The following is a 19,580-nucleotide window of genomic DNA, read 5'->3' as shown; positions in this document are numbered from 1 at the left end:
TGAATATTAACATGTTAAAACCTGGTATCCCTGAGTATCAAAGAGAACCCAACAATGCTTTACAACCTCATATTTATTCTCACAGGATATTTTTGGATAGAAGACCTTTCATAGGCCATTGAATCCCATGCCTGAGTATAGAATGTCTAAAATAAGAAAAACATTTAGTATCATGGTACAATTTATTAAACATCCTGAAAGAACAGCTACTCGGCCCTGGGTGCCCTGGGTGCCCTGGTAAGTCTGTATAAAATATCAAAGCATCTCCTGGGATGACGTGCACAAAAGATATTTAAACAGCAAGGAATTGATGGAACTGGACTGTTTCTGAACTTGTATGTTTCACGGCACCTGCTTCAGAAGTTCAGTACAGGCACTTTCAGATAATGCATTCTCAGATGAGCCACAGGAGCTTACTAATTATCCTGTAAGAATCTCTTTTGAAAGATGCATTCACAAGGTGACTGAGGTTTTCTTAAACTTGGGTTCATAATTACAGTTGTTAGCCTGTCATGCTGCATCCTGATTAGTGAGATCCTTGGCAGGATAGGTCTGTCCCATAAAACCTAAAACATAGAGGAGCACATTGAATACACACATTGACACACATAGGAATGGGATAGAGAATAAGGAATGAAGAGGAGGGAGGATATGAGGAAACTAAATTGGAAAGCTTGGTTTACTCAAACTCCTTATCAGTAAAGTAATCCACACCTATGGGAGAGAAAAGGTTACAGAAAACAGGCCAGGGAGTCCTTCCTCTTGGGACTGGGACAGCAGGGGGACACAGCCTTCCATTAGCTATTGACTTTTATTTTATAGCTCAATGACCTATTCCCAGGGGATGTAGGTATGGTGTGTCTGAAGTGATGACCCCTAGAGTATGGAACAAAAATGGAGTCCTGCAGTGGTCCCCTGGGCAAGGCTGGACATAGGAAGTTTGACTGCACACACTCCATGGCACTGCTGGGCAGGTGTCAGGCTGTGGGAAGCCACTGGACCCCACTCCTGAGTGGGGAAGGCACAGTCTGGGGTCCCCTTGGACCTGCCAGAGTCAGGCTCAGACTCTCAGGGCACCACAGATGCCTCTGGGCACCGCAGAACAGCCACTTCTGGGCACCATGGAAGAGCCACTTCTGGGGTCCCTGGGCCTCACTCACAGAGGCCAGAGACGTCAGGTTCTCCGTCATGGACACCTTAGACTCTGCTGGATGTTGCAGAAGAGCTGAGAAAGGGTAGGGGCCCTTGGGCGGACTCTGGCCCAGGGCTGAAGGGAAAAGGGCAGCAAGGAGCAATGAGCAAAGTCCTAGGCAGGTTCTGCAGGCAGGGAAGCAGGGAGGCTTCAGTGGGAGGTTAGACACAGGAGGCTCATTAGGGGAACACCTACTCCATTGCTCCAACATGGCAGTCCCCAATGAGAAGAGGCTGTCCATGGTTTTAAGGTGTTTATTGTAGAAAGCCAGAGAGAGGGGGAGAGCAGGGAAGTAGAGGCCAGCCATGACTACATAGAGAGATTGGGGAAAGGGAAGGGTAAGAGAGGAGGACCAAAGGAGTAAGAGTAAAAGCAAAAGAATAAGAGGTAAGAGAGTGAGAAGGAGGCAAGCAGCTCCTTTTGTGGGCTGGGCCATCCTGGCTGTTGACACGTAACTGTGGGGTTAGAGTCCAGACAGAATACCAGGTGCTTGGGCATTGCCTATGTTACTAATGGCCACACCCCTCTCTTTCCGGGGCTCTGGGAAGCTGTAGCTAGGACAGGAGCCAGGGGCCCAGGAGATGTGACCGAACACCTGCCACCCCTTAGGGTCACCAGTGTTCCAGGCCTGTGCTCGACTGGGGACCAGGCTGTTTGTGCACATCTCACCACCCCACAACCCTCCCCCCATTTTCTTTTTATAAGGGAGAGGCATCATCAGAACAACTGTCTTCTATGTTGGGAACAGTTTGATACTGAACCAAGACCTGATTGATAGTGATTTTTGCAATGTTACTCATCTGCTGCTTTAGAAACTGAATAAGACAAGAGAAGCAAGGCTCCAATGGCTAGTATGGGGCCAAGGAGAGGAAGAATGCAGGCTACTATGAGGTTAGAGTACCAAGGGGGAGGTGTGTTGGAAGTATAGCATGCCCAGAGGTTTCCCCGGAGCTCTTTGAGCATTTGTATATCTTTTTCTACCAGCCCAGATTCATTGACATGAAGCAGCATTCCTCCCTCAGGAAGATGCAAGTCCCTCCCCGTTCAGCAGTCAGCAAGTCCAGGGCTCTCCAGCTTTGGAGAGCAACTCCTGCTAAGGAAGTTATCTGGCGTTGAAGAGACTTGAGGCTGTCTGTAGTAGAAGCCATTGCCTGGTAAAGCTTGTCTTTGAAGTCATTGGCCAGATGTTGTGTTTAGGCAAGGGCTCCTCCAACACTTCCTGTTGTACCCAGTAAGACAGCAAAGCCTAGTCCAATGCGCAGAGGGATGAAGATATCTCTCTTCTTTCAGCCCTCTCCCATCTGTAAGGCAAGTTCTTCAGGTTTGTAGAGATAAACCTGGGGGACAATCATCACGGGGATGCAGGAGCCTTGAAAAGGGGGGTTAATGCAGGAACCGGTGGTGCCTTTGCACCAGAGGAGGGCAGGAGGGTTAACACATAATGATTTGGTGATGGTGATGTCATGGACACACGTAAGATGGGGTTTTGAGGAGTCCCTACAAGGCAAAGATGGGGAGATGTAGATCAAAGAGACGAATGTCCTGTGCTTTCCTCATGGATAGGGGTCCGTGGAGGTTGTGAAGGGAAATATTAATAGGAATGAATGGCTGCTAATAATGGTCGAGAGAGAGAAGTACAGAAAAAGCACTGGGAGGAGTTGGGGTGGGTTCTTAAGGGAAGGAGGTCAGTTGCATATTGGATGTATTGTAGCCAGGAGAGGGTAGATTGTAGCTCCTTCTGAGACTGGTTTTCCTGTTGGATAATGTTGCCATTGGTAAAGGCTGATTTGGGGACAGGAACAAGCTCACGGTAGATGTGCAGGTCAGCTACTGGTTATCTGGCATAGCCATTGGGGTAAAGTTTCCCCATGACTCCGGTCCATCAACGTATAGATCACTGATGGAGAGCTGAAAATGAGTATTAAGGTTGGTGAACATAGTGCTGCCATGATCGTTGGATTCTATTCTGCAGCTCCAATATCTGCAACCTCCATATGTGGAAACTTCCTAGAGACATTTACCTGTGTTTCAGTAAGGAAAGCAGAGAAAAGTGCTGGGGATAGTGGAGATCGAATCTGGGTGTAGAGGGATCTCAGTCCTGGTTTGACATCCTCCGAGTGGACAGTCTTGGGTCCCTATAACTTTCTTGTGTCCATTGTAGGTTTCCCTAACGTAGAATCTCCAGTGGTAGGTGTTGGGAAGGCTAGGGAAAGGCTGGGCAGTAACAGAGTTAGCATGAAGAATGACAAAAGCAGCCAAGAGGATAGAGAAGAAGGGAGTCTTGTGGAGGGCACATGGCCTGGGCAGCAGTCATCAGGTCATGGGGAATCAACCTTTTAAAGTTTTTACCTGTTTAGGCTGTAGCCCATATAGAATGTGAGTATGTATCTACGGTGACAAAGACATATTTCTGTATACCAAATTGGGGAATATGGGTGATATCGATGCCATAAGGCACTGGACTTAAGACCTTGGGAATTGGTGAACATCGCTTGCAAAGCTGGGGTGGTAATGAGGGGTGCACAAGAGGATCATGTCTGTATTATCCCTTGGAGTTATGCAAGAGGGATGTGGGGGAAGTAGGCATGAAGCCCCTTTATATTTGTGTGTGTGCATGAATGAAATTGGTCTGCTTCTTCAGTGGAGGCCATGAATGTCCCTGTTGAGGCAGTTTGGTCAGCAAGTGCATTTCCCTCAGATATAGGACCTTGCAGGGGACTGTGAGATCAGACATGCTGGATGTAGATGGGGGAGGCTCTTTCCTGGAGGAGAGTGGAAAGTGGGTTGGTGTCTAGTTTGACGAAGGGTCTTGGCAACCAGGGGAACAAATTGACATCATATACACTGTCTGCAAAGAGGTTAAGGGGACCCTTGACTTCTTTTAGTGCTATATAGATGGCATATAATTGTTTATATTGGGGGGAATGATGTGGTAGCTCTTTGAAACAGAGGATATGGGGTTCATCCTCAGGGAAGTAGTATATTACTGCCACAGCTCCTCTCTTTCCCCCATCAGTAAATATTGAGGGGGGTCCCACTATAGGCTCTTTTGAGAATAGTTTGGGGGGGCAGCTATTGCAACAGAAGGAGGGCAGAAGTCCATTTTTCATCAGGATAATGGTTGTCGATTTGTCCTGGGAATCCTATTAAGCTGATAGCAAAGTGGGAGTGATTTTTGATTAGCCACTGAGTATTAGAGGGGGAGAAGGGAGTGACAAAAATGTTAGGTTCTTTCCCTTGGGTTTCCAGGGCTCTATCCCTGCCATTTTTAATCATGCTAGCGAGTGCATCCACCTCATTTAAAATTCAGGGCACACTAGCCATCCGGGTGTGGAACCATTACATCCCTGTAAAGGGTTCCCACAAGTGTAGGGGAGGAATTAAAGATAAGGAGCTCTATAGGTTTCGTTGGGTCATGCCTAGCAAGAGTCATAACTTTTATGGCTCCATTGACAGAATTTACAGCTTGGCCTGCCTCTGGGGACAGTGTTCTGGGGAGGAGGGACTTTTGTCTTTTTCCAGGAGGTTGTAGAGGGATTGAAGGGTACTTGTAGGAAGGGGGAGCCCGGGCCAAAGCCAATTGAGGTTGCCCAGAAAGCTCGGGGGGAGAGGGGAGAGTTAATTTTTGAGGGAAGTAAAGGGTGGGTGTGAGGGGCATATTGAGGTAACTGTTCCTAAAAATGTAATGGGCAGGATAAGTTGGATTTTGTTAGGGGCTATTTTGAATCCTAGGGCAGATAGGGAAAGTATTAGCTGGTCCTTAAGTTGGGAGGGGGAGGTGGAAGAGTCTCCCCATATTAATATATCATCCATATAATAGTATTTATTGAGTCCTCTGTCTTTAGACAAAGGGTTTCAATACAGTGACTACAGCCTCCTGCCATATAGTTGGACTGTTAGCCATTCCCTGTGGGAGAACAGTCTATTCATGTCGTGAGGCTGGACCAGAGTTGTTAATGGGGGGTACTGAGAATTCAAAGTGTTCCCAGTCTCAAGCGTGGAGAGGGATGGGAAAAAAGCAGTCTTTTATGTCTATTGCTAAGAAGGGAACTTTGGCAGGGATGGCTGAGATATGGGGTAGCCCTCTTTGTAGGGATCCCCAGACTTGCATGGTTTTGTTAATTGCTCTCAAATCTTGTAATAATCTCCATCCCCCTGAGCTCTTTTTTGTACAAACACAGGGGTATTCCATGGACTGTAGGAGGGGCAGAGGTATTGTAGCAAAAGCTGTTCTTCTACCAGCTGTGTGATGGCTCTAAGCTTCTCCCTTGATAGAGGCCACTGTGGGACACAAATGGCTTCATGGGAGAGCCAATTAATGCAGGAAGTAATAAATCTAAAAGTGGCCCCTAGAATCGGGGATGGTTTGGAGGAGGGTTTTTAGGGTCTCCTTAGGTATTATTTTCTTTATAGGTAGTGTCCTCTGTTGTAATGTGGCCTCTTTCTGGTTGTTGGTAAGAACCACCTCTAAGGCTTATAAGATATCTCTCCCTAAAAGACTGGTGGTTACTTGAGGCCAGTGGCTCCATCCAGGTCTTCCCACCTGTAGGCTTTTTTTGGTAATGAATGCATGAGAGGTCCCCCCTATGCCTAGGAGCTGAGGTCCAGGGATCACTTGCCCATCACATGGGATCTCTTACTGTCTTCAGACACACCAGAAGAGTCCATCGGACCCCATTGCAAATGGTTGTGGGCCACCATGTGGTTGTTGGGAATTGAACTCAGGACCTCTGGAAGAGCAGTCAGTTCTCTTAACCCACTTTGTCATCTTTCCAGGCCCATATCCAGAAAAAAAAAAGTATCGAACAGCCTAAGCATTAAACAAGTAGACACCCACAGAGAAGTGTGTAGCATTTGACACATGTAAAATCACTTAAATGTATGTATTTACAGGAGTCAAAATGATGTCAAGGCAATGAAAAGTTGACGTGTTTTAAAAGATGAGCACAGAGGACACACAGTAGTCTAGATTCTACACCCCTCTCTCCAACAGTATTGAGGCTCACAGTTCATATTGTGAACAGTATTGCTTCCCTGTCCATAGCCATAGTCCTCAGTGGATTTGGGAGACACACACCAAGCAGACAGCTTAGGGGATTCACAAGCCTACATGTAGAACCCAAGGCTGATGAGAGACTAATAAGAAAAATCATTTCTGATCACTTTGTTTTAATAATTGATATAACAGCTAATGAACACACTTAAAGCAAAATGAAGTCTTCTAGTTGTTGATGATTTTGCTTTTCTCAATGAATATAAACCTTACAATTATCTTCCTAGCTAATTCTTACTTGTGTAGAACATTGAATGAGTGAGTGGTATACTGCCAGCAGAAGAAACATAGTTTAGGCTTGAGAGAAAAATAATTTGAATGTTATCCTTGGAGATGACTTAAGGTTATCCCTAAAGATTCTTAAGTTTCAGCTTTTTGTGACTGATACGCCTGCTGCTCTTTTCATCTTTGCAGTTCTCCAAGTGAGGGACACCGACTCCTCAGATCAATATCTACATAAAAGACGCACTGATGTTAGGAATAGGAGAGGGTAAAATGGCACGTCCCTTCAAAAAAGAAGGAGCAAGGGCTAGCACTGTTAACACCACTGACAGCCAGTGTTCAAATTCCTAAGCTTATGGGAGGGCATTTGACATTGATGAAACACTTGCCTACCATGCATGGGGACCTCTGTGCAATCCCCATTATAGTAAAAATAAACCAAAGTAAAAGAAATCATTCACTTGCAGATGTTTGGATTGCATTGGCAATACTTTATCAGAATGAGAGCTATAATAGCTCAGGCAGTAAAGTGCCTCATGTTCAAGCATGAGAACCTGAATTTAATCCCGGCACCAGTGGAAAGGCTTGAGTATGGGAGAGCACATCTGTAACAAGGCTGGGAGACAGGGGTAGGAGTATATCAGGGGTTTGCTGGCCTCTAGTCTAGCCAGAAGAGCAAAGGCTAATTAATTGACAGACTTCATTTGAAAATTTAATGTGGAGAACAATGCAAGGAAACACTTAATGTCAATCTCTACCCTCCCCCATACACACCCATAGGAAAGCATATTTGCATGCATACATATGCACACACCACACACACAAACACACAGAGACATTCAGGGACACTAACATACAAATACAATGGGCTTCCTAGCTAAGAGAAATATAACCAAAAGACTCATTTGTATGGCCACATTTATTAAATACCTACTATGTGAAATACTACTCAGATCTTGCCCGTGTGCTAATATAGAACTACGGGACAGTTACATAGGAGGTGCATGTGTGTTTACTGTTATCCACTTGTTAATTTAAGGGGTGTTAATCACCTGTAGGCACAAATATTGATAGGAAGTACTAAATAAAGACATCTGCCACAATGCCATGATTACAAAGTATAGCTGAGACTCAGGGTTATGTGTTAAGTGTCAAGCTCAATATATTCTATGAAAGAAGTGTGGGCAGGGACTAGCAGGTGCAAATATGGCCCAGTGCTGATGGAGTGCGTAGTGAGCAAGAGGCAAGAACACAAATAACACCCTACAGTTTTGTTGGGTAGGAATGAAGCATTTGCTTTGAAAAGACTTGTTTGAAGCAGTAGGTTGAGTAAAAATCAAATGGGGATGCTGCAAAAATAGAAAATTTGGATTTTTAGATATTAAAACTTCACCTTCTTTGAGATGCAGGTAACCATCCACCATCCAATAAGATCTCCTTCACTGTTTGTCAGTTCTGAGTATGTGGTACCTGTATGCATTGCTTTTCTGTTGCTATGATACAATGCCATAATCAAATTCACCTAAGGGAGGGTTTGCTTTTGATTATGGCTCCAGAGGGGATAAGAGTCCATCATACCAATAAGGTATGATTGCAAGCAGCAGGAATGGGATCAGGAGATGGAGGCTAAGAAATCTCACCATCAACCACAAATATGAAGGAGAGAGAGAGGTAAAAGTAGGACGAGTCTATAAACTCTCAAAACCCACCCTCAGCGATATAGTTCCCTCAGCAAGGCTATACCACCTCTACAAAAAGTACTAGCAGCTGGTAACCAAATTTTCAAATGCCTGAGCCTAGGAGAGGCATTCCTCAGTCAAGCCACCATACCTTTGTTTGGCCTTGGGTTTTGATGCCTTTTATCAATCCCAAAATGATGGTGATCCTAACCCAGACTCTTATTGGTATAAGCCATGGCTTCCAAGTACTACTTTGACTTTGTCCTATGCTCCTTTGTAAGGTAACTAAATTGTTATTTAGTGCCAGGATTATGATCCCAGCTTCTCGGTTAAGGAGGACAAGCCTTTTTCAGCTGTTTGTTCTTCACCAAAACCCCAAGATTAATGCATGAGACATTGGTTGGATCTTGTACTCTTTAAATTGCATATATGCTTTTCCAAGGGATTATACAAGTTTGGGATGTGATCATCTACATTGACAAAGTGAGTGGTAGTATTTTTCCCATGCCTCTAATTTATGTGTTTGTGCTGGGATAATGATTTAGATAGCAGCTCAATAAATTGATCAAATAAATTACACCAAACCCTTGCACCATCATTTCAGAGAGCTGTCATCATACCAAGGAGGTCCTATATCACCCAGCATGGTATTCCAACAGTACTGCTGTGTTTTCTTAGCATGCTAGTGGGTTTTCATTTGGTCAGAAAGCTCTTTATTTATCAGACTGACAAATAGCATAAGAAGTTTCACTCTAAAATGTTACCTGTGAAGGCCATCAGTGGCTAGTTTTGTGACTGTTAGCACATTATTTAAAGTCCCTGAGCCTCTTTCTCTTTCTGTGACATATAAGTTAATGATACCTACCTCAAAACTTGTAATACTAAGCACTAATTCATTAAAAAGAAAGGTATCTAGATGTCAGAAAAATGCAGATTCACACAATAGCTCCATGAGGGCTTAGATTAATCATTGATCATATGAGAGCCTCAATCTCTAGTCAATAAATTCTAATTTTTTATTATAGGTAATTCTAAGACAATACCTTTTATTGAAGTCATACTAGATCATCTTAATGAAGCCAGATAGGTTTGATAACATTCCTGAAAGGCTCAGAAATTCAGTCCTACCTACATTCCAGACACACATCCCTAAGTGATGGACTACAAACCATAACCCATATGTGATGTCATTGTATACCAGAGATAAGGCCATCTATAGTGACAGAAGAGTAATTATCCCCTCAGATGACACTCTTGGGTTGACATGGTGCTTATTGATATAGATTGATGTATTTTATGAGTAGTAAGAGCAGACACATTGTGAAGAGCTTGTCACAGAGTGGCTCTTCCCTTGTGGGCTCTCAGCTCTTCAAACGAGGATCATTCACTATGTTTTGATGTTAAAACAAAACAAATAAACAAACATTTGCAGCTCAGATTCAGAAAGCCAGTAAGCCAATATACAATGAAAAACATCAGATTGAAATGCTTCAAGATTAACATGTCAGCCTATAAATATATGCCTCATGACCCATGATTTAGGGGATGAATACATGCATGGGTAGATGTATGGGAGGATAGGTGGGTGGGTGGGTGGGTGGGTGGATGGATGGATGGATGGAGACTCTGGCTTTATTAGAAATAGATATGTGACCTTAGATAAAGTAATTACCTATTCTGAGAAGTTGCCTTTTCTCTGTAAAATAGAGATAATAAAAGCAGCTGACTAATTGTAAAAATGAAATATGTTAATACAAGTTAAACACTTAGGTCAGGACCTGATGCTTATTTTAAAAGCCCCCAGGGGATATGAACTGTTATTATGATGATCTGCATAATCATTCCTTGTGTCCCATACTCTCCAGCTCTAGATGCGTGACTGCTGCTTCTAAGATATCTGTGTACTCTATGTTTTACAGGGCAACAGGTACTGGGCTTGGTAGAGAACCAGAGTGACTGGTATCTTGGAAATCTCTGGAAAAACCACCGTCCGTGGCCAGCCCTTGGAAGGGGCTATAACACAGGTAAATCATCAGGCTTGGAAGGGGTGGGCATAGAGAGTGATACATAGGCTTCCTGTCCCTTCCTCAAAGAAAGATGAGCAGCAACATGGAGAAGGCCGCATGGTTTTCTGTTTTTTATCAGGGCACAAGACATACACCGGTAACACCTCCAGTTATTCTTTCATGTCATGCTACAAGTAATGAAGCAGTCTTGTCAGAAAACTCCTCTGTTGAATTTAATGCTGAGATCCTATTTAATTCTTTATCAGTTTGTCCTGTAATTTCTTTGATAAGCCAGCGATCATTCTGCAGTAATGAATATTCCATTCCTTAGTTGAACAGATGTTGTCTTTTCCAGTCATATTACACATGCACTCTAGGTCTATACTCACAGCAGGTATCAGCATTGATCTTGCTGCCATCTTCCATGTGTAGGACGCAAAAGTAGCAGGAGCTCATATTCCCTCTGACTGTTCCTCTCATCAAAATGTCCCAGGAGGTAGCAGAAGAATAGGTAGATGTCCCAGGAGGTAGCAGAAGAATAGGTAGATGTCCCAGGAGGTAGCAGAAGAATAGGTAGATGTCCCAGGAGGTAGCAGAAGAATAGGTAGATGTCCCAGGAGGTAGCAGAAGAATAGGTAGATGTCCCAGGAGGTAGCAGAAGAATAGGTAGATGTCCCAGGAGGTAGCAGAAGAATAGGTAGATGTCCCAGGAGGTAGCAGAAGAATAGGTAGATGTCTAGGAGATAGCAGAAGAATAGGTAGATGTATTTGGACCTTGGCACTTCTAAGTACTTCATTCCTCAAATATCAAATGTCTAAAATCAGGTAATTTATTCTACTTTGTTATTAACACCAGTCCTGCATCTTCTTTTTTGTTTCTGTTTCTGTTATTGATAGTCACTTGTTCAGCCATTCTTTATCAATCTTTATCAATCTTTATCTTTCTTTATCAATCTAAGCTGTCCATCTTAAGTACCCTGGATGGAACCCATGACTTCAGGGAATGAATAAGTAAGGAAAGGAAAGCTCCCTTGTTTTTCTCCCCCAAGCACAGCCCCTCCCTATGTCTGTTTCCAGTAGCCTCTGGATCCTTTTCTCTCTTCTGTGCTCCTTGCCATTGATGTCATCCTCGGTTTTTAAAAGACACACTCAATAATTTTATCAGCATTAGAACCTGGTGCTCAACAATTTCAGGTCCCAAAATGGGCTCTTAAGAATAGAATTGGGGCCTATGTTTAAGAAATGCACTACCTGAAGATGTTGCATAGACAAATCCTAGAGTCTGACCTCAAACTCAACAGAAAATTAACCCTGAGACCTGATGTTCTGACTTCACAGAAGTCAGACGTAAATATGAAGCCCCAGAACCCAAAGGAAAAAGGATGTGAGCCAAGCTTCTGGAAGTATAGTGGACCCTATTAAACTACAGTTTGACCTGTAGTTACCTTGACTATTGATACAAACCTGAAATCAATACAGTGGGAGTTGAAGCTGTTAGAAGACAGGGAAAGGCCAGCGTCGTTGTCCAGCCAAGGAACGTATGTTGAAGGCCATTCTTGAAGATTAGTGAGATTCCACTGCTGACCCTTGCCAGGTCATCAGGCCTGCTGCACCCCATTTATGTCCTATAAGTCTCCTAGGCGTAACAGAGGTTGCAGCTGAAGTTATGCCAATTCACCCTTCACAGACCCAGAGCTTGTGCTTTCTGGCTGACGTGCACATTAACCTTTAGTTGCTGAGGTGAAGAGGAATCTGAGGCCTCTCTCAGGAGGTGAGGATAAGGAGGACTAAGACAGCAGGTAGGAAAGTATTTCCAAAGTTGAGGACTGGGTGAGGGAGCACATCTTCTTACCTGTGGTGTGTTAGTCAGACACTCTAGTCAGTGCTAATTCAAGGTAATATTATCAGATCTTCATTCTATTCTTATCTGTTCTTTGTATTAAGTAGAGATTTTAAGAGTAAAGCCCTAATTAAGGAAGCTTGCAAGGTTAGCTACTGACCTTCCTAACTCAAACTTAAATGGCTTCATAATCAAATACTTTTGTAGGGTTTGGTTTTATATTTTTGAGGCAGGCCAGCCTGGAATTTGCTATGCATCCCAGGCTGTACTTGAACCCATAGTATACCTCCCTCTTCATTCAAGGCCTGACATTGTAGGCCTTACTGACACAGTCTTTTAAAATCAAGTATACTAAGCTTTGCCCATAGAGAGTCTAATGGATCTGTAGAAGAGTACAGACTGCACTGTAGGAAGCCTTTGGGATGTTTCTGAAGCAGAATATCTGAAGCCCTTCTAAAATGAAATAGGATGTGTGTGTGTGTGTGTGTGTGTGTGTGTGTGTGTATGTGTGTGTGTGAAAAATACTTTAAAAAAATAAATAAATTAAATATAGCTAACTTCTAAATTTATGAGGAAGCAGTATACAATATTGGAAAATCATACTATTGAGTCATTCCTTGGTTAATGGGTAATTTGAAAATACAAAATATAAAATGTTTGTAGGTATTATCACCCCATCTATTGTAACACTTCCAAGCACTTTTTTTCTAATTTTCATTATTTTTTTAGTAAAGATATAAAAAAATCAAAAAAAAAAAAGGAAGAAAAACTAAAGAGTAACCTACAGTGTTGTACCATCCATCTTGTTTTGAGACGGGGTCTCATATTAGAACCTGGAGCTCAATGATTGGACTAGGCTGCCTGGTCTGCAAGCACCACCATTCATAAAAGCACCTCCTCTGAGCTGAGAATGTAGTCATATACATACACTCACTCATTCATTCTCATTCTTATTCTCTCTCTCTCCATATATATACATATATACACATATATATGCGTATATGTATGTGTGTGTGTATATATATATATATATATATATATATATATATATATATGTATGTATATATGTCCTGACTTTTTACATAGCCAAGGGAAGGCAAGTACTTTGTTGCCTGAACCATCTCCCTAACTTTACGAACACTGTCTTCTTACTGTTTTTGAGGTTGGACAATATATATGATCTCACAGTGAGCCAATGAGAAGGCTGAAGGTTTCATGTACGTATCTTGGGGAAGCCAATCCAGCCAGCTCTTCATAGGTACCCAACCTTTCATAGTCTTAGACAACTCTATATTATTGGATGAAATAGATGAAGCCTGTTACGTACATTTCCCATTTCTCAGGATCTATACTAATAGAAAATGTCATGTAGAGATAAACTATAGCACACTGAGGATGCTGCATCAGGTCATGGTTATCTATATTAAACAGAAAGTACACTGATCCTCAATATAGGTTTGTAAGGAGAAGAAAGGTGTAGGACCATGGAGAATTACTATGGCAAGAATAGTAGGTATGTTCCTTCCCACCCATCCTTATACTGCTTCATAACACAATAATAAACAAGGGTCTTGTTCCTATTGGTATCTTGAGACGAGACAGTGAATTTACCCCCTGAAAGGTTTTGAAAGGACAAAGCAAATAAGGAAAAGCCCTGTGAGATATACAGGTCTGTTTCAATGACCCCATGATACCAAGTGGTCATTATAAAAGGATTTATGGAACATCAAGATGCCATAGCTTTCATAATGGGAAATTGTGATTTAAGACCAAAGAGTGTGGCACACATCAGCAGAATAGTCATCCAACTCTTGGGGAATTTGATGACTCTGCTGGAGAGAAATCTCTCTAAATCCCAGCTATCTCCAGTCTTTAATAAGGCTCCTCCAGTAAACCATGCTGTGGATGTTATTGGCAACTCCAGCACATCTGAGTTGTAACTACAGCTGGACCTCTGAGTCTTTCTATGGACTTGAAACACTCAACTTGGCCAACTTGGTTAGTTTTCCAACTTGTGAGGTAAGAAAATGTTACCCTCATGTTGTGAAGACTACTACCCCTCCAGATTGTCTTTTAAAGGAGATGTTCAAAGATCCAGCTAAATTTCCATTTCTCCCTTTTATGTTCCTATTTGTCTTTTCTAATTTGCTTTCACAAAGCACAGAGAGTCTTAAGAAATTTGGAGAAATATGCCTTTCATCTCTCCTCCCTTCTTGTTGGGAGATATTTGGGCCAGGGTCTCAATACCATAGCCTGGATTAGCCCAGAACTCTCTGCATAGCCCAGGATGGTCTTAAACAAAGCAGCAATCCCCTTATCTCAGTTTACCACAACATGTGTGCTGTAGTTTCTGGTATCAGAACCACACCTAACTCTTAGTGGAGCTTGCTAGAACTCATTTTCCTGCTCATGTCTCATTGACTTGGAGCAGCTGTAGATGAGATGACCCAAAACAACACTCTTGCCAGTAACTGTTCAGGTGGATTGATTTAAGGGCACCTTCCGTAAGGAACACTGTCAATAGGACAAAACAGCAACCAACAGATTTGGAGAAGATCTTTACCAGACCTATATCTGATAGAGGGCTAATCTCCAATATATACAAAGAACTCAAGAAGTTAGACTCCAGTGAACCAAATAACCCTATTAAAATTGGGGCGCAGAGCTAAACAAAGAATTCTCAACTGAGGAATACCGAATGGCTGAGAGTCACCTAAAGAAATGTTCAACATCCTTAGTCATCAGGGAAATGCAAATCAAAACAATCTTGAAATTCCACCTCACACCAGTCAGAATGGCTAAGATCAAAAACTCAGGTGTCAACAGATGCTGAAGAGGTTGTGGAGGAAGAGGAACACTCCTTCATTGCTGGTGCAACCACTCTGGAAATCAGTTTGGCAGTTCCTCCGGAAATTGGAGAGGGTATTACCAGAGGATCCAGCTATACCACTCCTGGGCGTATACCCAGAAGATGCTCCAATATGCAGTAAGGACACATGCTCCACTATGTTCATAGCAGCCTTATTTATAATAGCCAGAAACTGGAAACAACCCAGATGTCCCTCAACAGAGGAATGGACACAGAAAATGTGGTACATTTACACAATGGAGTACTACTCAGCTATTAAAATCAATGAACTTATGAAATTCTTAGGCAAATGGATGGATCTGGAGTATATCATCCTGAGTGAAGTAACCCAGTCACAAAAGGACACACATGGTATACACTCTCTGATAAGTGGATATTAGAAACTCAGAATACCAAAGATACAATCCACAAACCACAAGAAACTCAAGAAGAAGGAAGAACAAAGTGTGGATACTTCAATCCTTCTTAGAAGGGGGAACAAAATACCCATGGAAGGAGTTGCAGAGAGACAAAGTATGGAGCAGAGACTGAAGGAAGGACAATCCAGAGACTGCCCCACCTGGGAATCCTTCCCATATTCAATTAGCAAATGCAGACACTACTATGGATGCCAGCAAGTGCTGGCTGACAGGAGCTGATATAGCTGTCTCCTGAGAGGCTCTGACACTACCTGACCAATTCAGAAGTAGAGGTTTACAGCATCCATTGGACTAAGCATAGGGTCCCCAATGAAGGAGCTAGAGAAAGGACCCAAGGAGCTGAAGGGTTTGCAGCCCCTTAGGACAAACAACAATATGAACTAACTAGTACCCTCAGAGCTCCTAGGGACTAAACCATCAGCCAAAGAGCACACATGGTGAGACTCATGGCTCCAACTGCATATGTAGCAGAGGATGGTCATTAATGGGAGGAGAGGCCCTTGGTCCCGTGAAGGTTCCAGTGTAGGGGAATGTCAGGTCCAGGAAGCGGGAGAGGGTAGGTTGGTGAGCGGGGTGGGGGTGGGGTGCAAAGAAATAGAAAGTTCAAGTTCACGGGGGCTTTATTTATGCAGTGTTCCAAAGGATCCAAGGAGATGTTATGTTGTCCCAAGATGAAGGATGTATTAACCAGAAGATGTTTGTTTGAAAACATTTGAAAAGTAAAATATGTTGTGTTCATTTCAGTCTCTGAATTGGGCCAGAGACAGGCAGGTGGAGACCTGGCTCTCTGGGGAGAGAGAAAGAACTTCATCAGGAATCCTCCTAAGCTCCAGAATAAGAAAACTGGGGCATTCAAAGGGCTGACTCACCTCCAAGACAAGAACAAGCCCTAGGCTCTAAAGAAGTAGAAAGTAATGTGCAAGAGAGTAGCATACTACATGTTACATTCCATGGCAGAGCCAGAAAGACAAACGAGTTGATAACTTGACAAAGAACTGAAACAGCCTGACATATGGGTGTCTCCTGATATTTGCCTCTACCTCCAGCATCCCAAATTTCAAAACTTTGAGGGAATACTATAATTGAAGATTCCTGTAATTATTGACATACAGAGAAAGTAGGCTTACATGTCGTTCCCTCATTCACTCATTTATTCAGCATAGGTGGCAGCAGCAGCAACCAGGTGATATGGTCAGGTGTTTCTTTGCCTGTCTTCAAGACTAGAGCCTAGTGCATCATTGTGTGAAATACTAAACACTCCTGGCAAAGGAGCCAGGTGAGCCCTTCATTTGATCTTTAAGCTCAGTGTCTGTTCACTTTAAACTTTTCCCATAAGCCTTGATAGTTTCAGGCTTTAATATTTAGAACAACTACATATAATCAATCATATGTGTGAATGTCCAGTAGGGGTCATATGTGATTTTAAAAAAAAGTCCATTCTCTTTAGGGCTGGGGAAGTGAAGGCCTCTTTAGGACCTAGGACTCTGCAATACTGTTGATATTCCACAAGTTGGCTCCAATTCAAAACAATATTGGGCCCAGGGTCTTTCTTGAAGTCACTGTGAATAAACAAACTAATGCCCCTACTTCCCAGGTTTTGTACAGCCAGCAAGAAGCATGCTTAGCAATATCACTACACACTTGTTTTGTCCACTTAACCTTTATCTGAGTCTGTGACGTTTCCTAGAAGCTTGTCTAGTCCACTCATGAAGCAGAGCCTTCTCTGGCCTCAGTTCTGCCTGTGGCTTTTTATGGAAAACATATGCCCCTACCTGGCTACCCATCAAATATCTAAGTGAGAACACAAGGAGTCACTTCCTTCTCTCTTATATAAAACACTCAGTCACTCCTACACATCCTAGCCTGTGAGCCACAGTTCTCTCTTCTATGAGATGCAGCTGGTTCTAGAACTTGCCAAGGACTCCGGTACCTAGTATAAAGAGAGCTATGCAGAGCCCAAGTAATGACTGCATTTGCCTACAGCTCGTTGGATAGCTTTGGGCAAATTCCTTCTGATGACTTTCCATTTCTAATAGACTCACAGGATTTCTGGAAGAATTACATGAATGGGAAACTCCTGGTCCACAGAGAACATTAGATGAATGATGTTTAAGACTCCTAGTACAGCTATGCCAAGTAAGAGATGAGAATGTCACATTCCATCAGGTACTTGGCAGATTAACAGTGATCCAGGTAGCTCTGCACATGCACATCTGTGCTCTGAATGGCAAGTAGTCATTTCAGCCCTGTCCATCATGCTAGGGATCTTAAATGATTTTACAGTTTCACTCCTGATCCTTGGATGAAGCTGCTTGCCCCAATATCCCATTTCCCTTTGATTCTCAGTTTATGTCTTCTCCCTGATCCAAGTTTTCATGATGGTTGGAATAGGAATGGTCCCCATAGGCTCATATATTTAAATGCATGGTCATTAGGAAGTAGTACTGCTTGACAGGGATTAAAAGGTGTGGCCTTGTTGGATGAAGTATATCACTGGGAGTGAGATTAGTTACTAAGGAGTTTCTCCAGCTGCACCTTGCAAAGACATCAAGATGTCTGGAAGTCTTCCCTCATGAGCTAATGCCATACAGTTCCTGAAGCCACTGTTCACCATTGCTTCTCCAAGGCCTTGGCCTCAGAGAGTGGACATGTAACTCTAGGTTTCCATAATACAACCCACACTAAGCCCCAACCCTTTTATCCTGAATTATTTTCCCATAGGAATGATCCCATTTCCTAGAAAATTCTGGCTCCAGAGTCTCATGTTTCCCTATCATTTTGCTAAGTAAATCTGTTAGCCAAGTGCTGAACAGAAATGAACTGGAATAAACAAAATGTGAAAGCAAGATGCCCCCAGCTGAGCCGGCCCTCAGGATTCTCAGATATGGAGGCATGACCACCTGTATGGGCCTGGAGCACAGGTACTGGCCCCTCCTGCAGCTGTCTCTTGCCTTAGTCCTTCTCCTGCCTGACATAGAGTAGCCAGACTTCTCCATTGTGAGTTAAGAGTACTAATGCTGCTCTAGTGCATCAACACTGCTTAGTAATAGGGTGGACAACAGGGATGGAGTTCTCTTCATTCAGAGGCTAAGATAACAGATGCACGCAGATTCAACACCTGGTGAGGGCTGCTTTGGAGTGACAGCTGGCACCTTCTACTATATCCTCCCTTGGGGGAAAAAAATGATGATGAAGTAGCTCTTTATATCCTGCTCACATCCTGACCACCTCCAAGAGACCTCAGTCATCACTTTTGCAGTGAGAGTTTCAACTTATAAAACAATAACATTCAGATTGTAACAGGACATCCCTGATAGAGAAGCAATGTTCCTTGTAGTAATACTGAGAAAAAGTGAGCTGATGCAGGTGCCATCGAGTTGTATGACATGAGTAGCAGCCTGTTCTCTACATATGAATGAGAGTCATGAGTCCTTATCAAGTCCTTTATTAGCAACATATTACCCACATACTCTCTTGCAACTACATAGCAGCAGTACTCTCAAACCTGCATTTTATTCTAACAAAATGGCACACTTTGTTTTGTGATGCTGGTTATCAATCACAGGTACAATATATTCCTAGAATATATTCATCCTGTGTAGGAGAAAGTTTAGTCATTGAGAAATGTCTCTCATTGTACCCTAACCCCAGCCATAAAGTTCTAAGAAGATGTGCAGCTTATCTTCCCATCTTTGTTCAGTGACATTGCATTAGTAGCACAGACTCTGTGGTGGTATGATTATCTTCACACCATGGGAATCAATAACACCACAAATGAGACTGTCTGAAGTGGGAAATCCCTCTGCCCCTCAGAGAACTGGCAAGACTATCTATAGTTTCTTGGTTATTCTTGACTTTTGATTTTCCATGTAGGTAATTATCTGCTTCCATCTGTATCTTCTTCTGATGTATGTGCTATTTAATTAAAAATAAAATAGTGGGTATCTTTCTACATTCATTTAGTACATGAAGAGCTATTTTTATTTTTAATACTGCATTTTTTTATTTGACATACTATAATGTATTTATTTCTCACTAAATGCTATACTTATTCCTACATTGTCCCCATCCCAATTATAGTCCATAATATATAAATTCCTTTAATGATAATATTTGTTTGGTTGTCTACCAACATACAAAGGATTCTAAGAGGGGCACTGTTGTATCAAATGTTATGAATATTTTGATTTTATAATACTTCAAAATTAAATGGATATATTGTGGGTAAGCACTCACACCTTAGATTTGACATTCTTGTTTGCTGTCTGTATTAGGTACATAGTCTCTATATTCTAGGAGA

The 19,580-nt window shown here is 42.6% G+C and overlaps 1 protein-coding gene across 11 annotated transcripts in view; it reads left to right on the top strand.

Moving 5' to 3' along the window:
- Large1 (LARGE xylosyl- and glucuronyltransferase 1) overlaps window positions 1–19,580 on the top strand; it is a 503,421-nt gene that overhangs the window by 408,043 nt on the left and 75,798 nt on the right. For 10 of the 11 annotated variants that reach the window (XM_031340318.1, XM_031340316.1, XM_031340322.1 and 7 more), the window contains one exon: window positions 10,066–10,170. The exons of the other annotated variant lie outside the window; for it this stretch is intronic. In XM_031340318.1, the coding sequence (XP_031196178.1) occupies window positions 10,066–10,170 (105 nt within the window). The remainder of the gene's footprint in view (window positions 1–10,065; window positions 10,171–19,580) is intronic. 11 annotated transcript variants of the gene reach the window in all.

Source organism: Mastomys coucha, unplaced genomic scaffold, assembly GCF_008632895.1.
Source record: "Mastomys coucha isolate ucsf_1 unplaced genomic scaffold, UCSF_Mcou_1 pScaffold22, whole genome shotgun sequence".
Taxonomy (NCBI): Eukaryota; Metazoa; Chordata; class Mammalia; order Rodentia; family Muridae; genus Mastomys; species Mastomys coucha.
The sequence above is the reverse complement of the archived record's forward strand: the minus strand, read 5'-3'. Positions and strand labels throughout refer to the sequence as shown.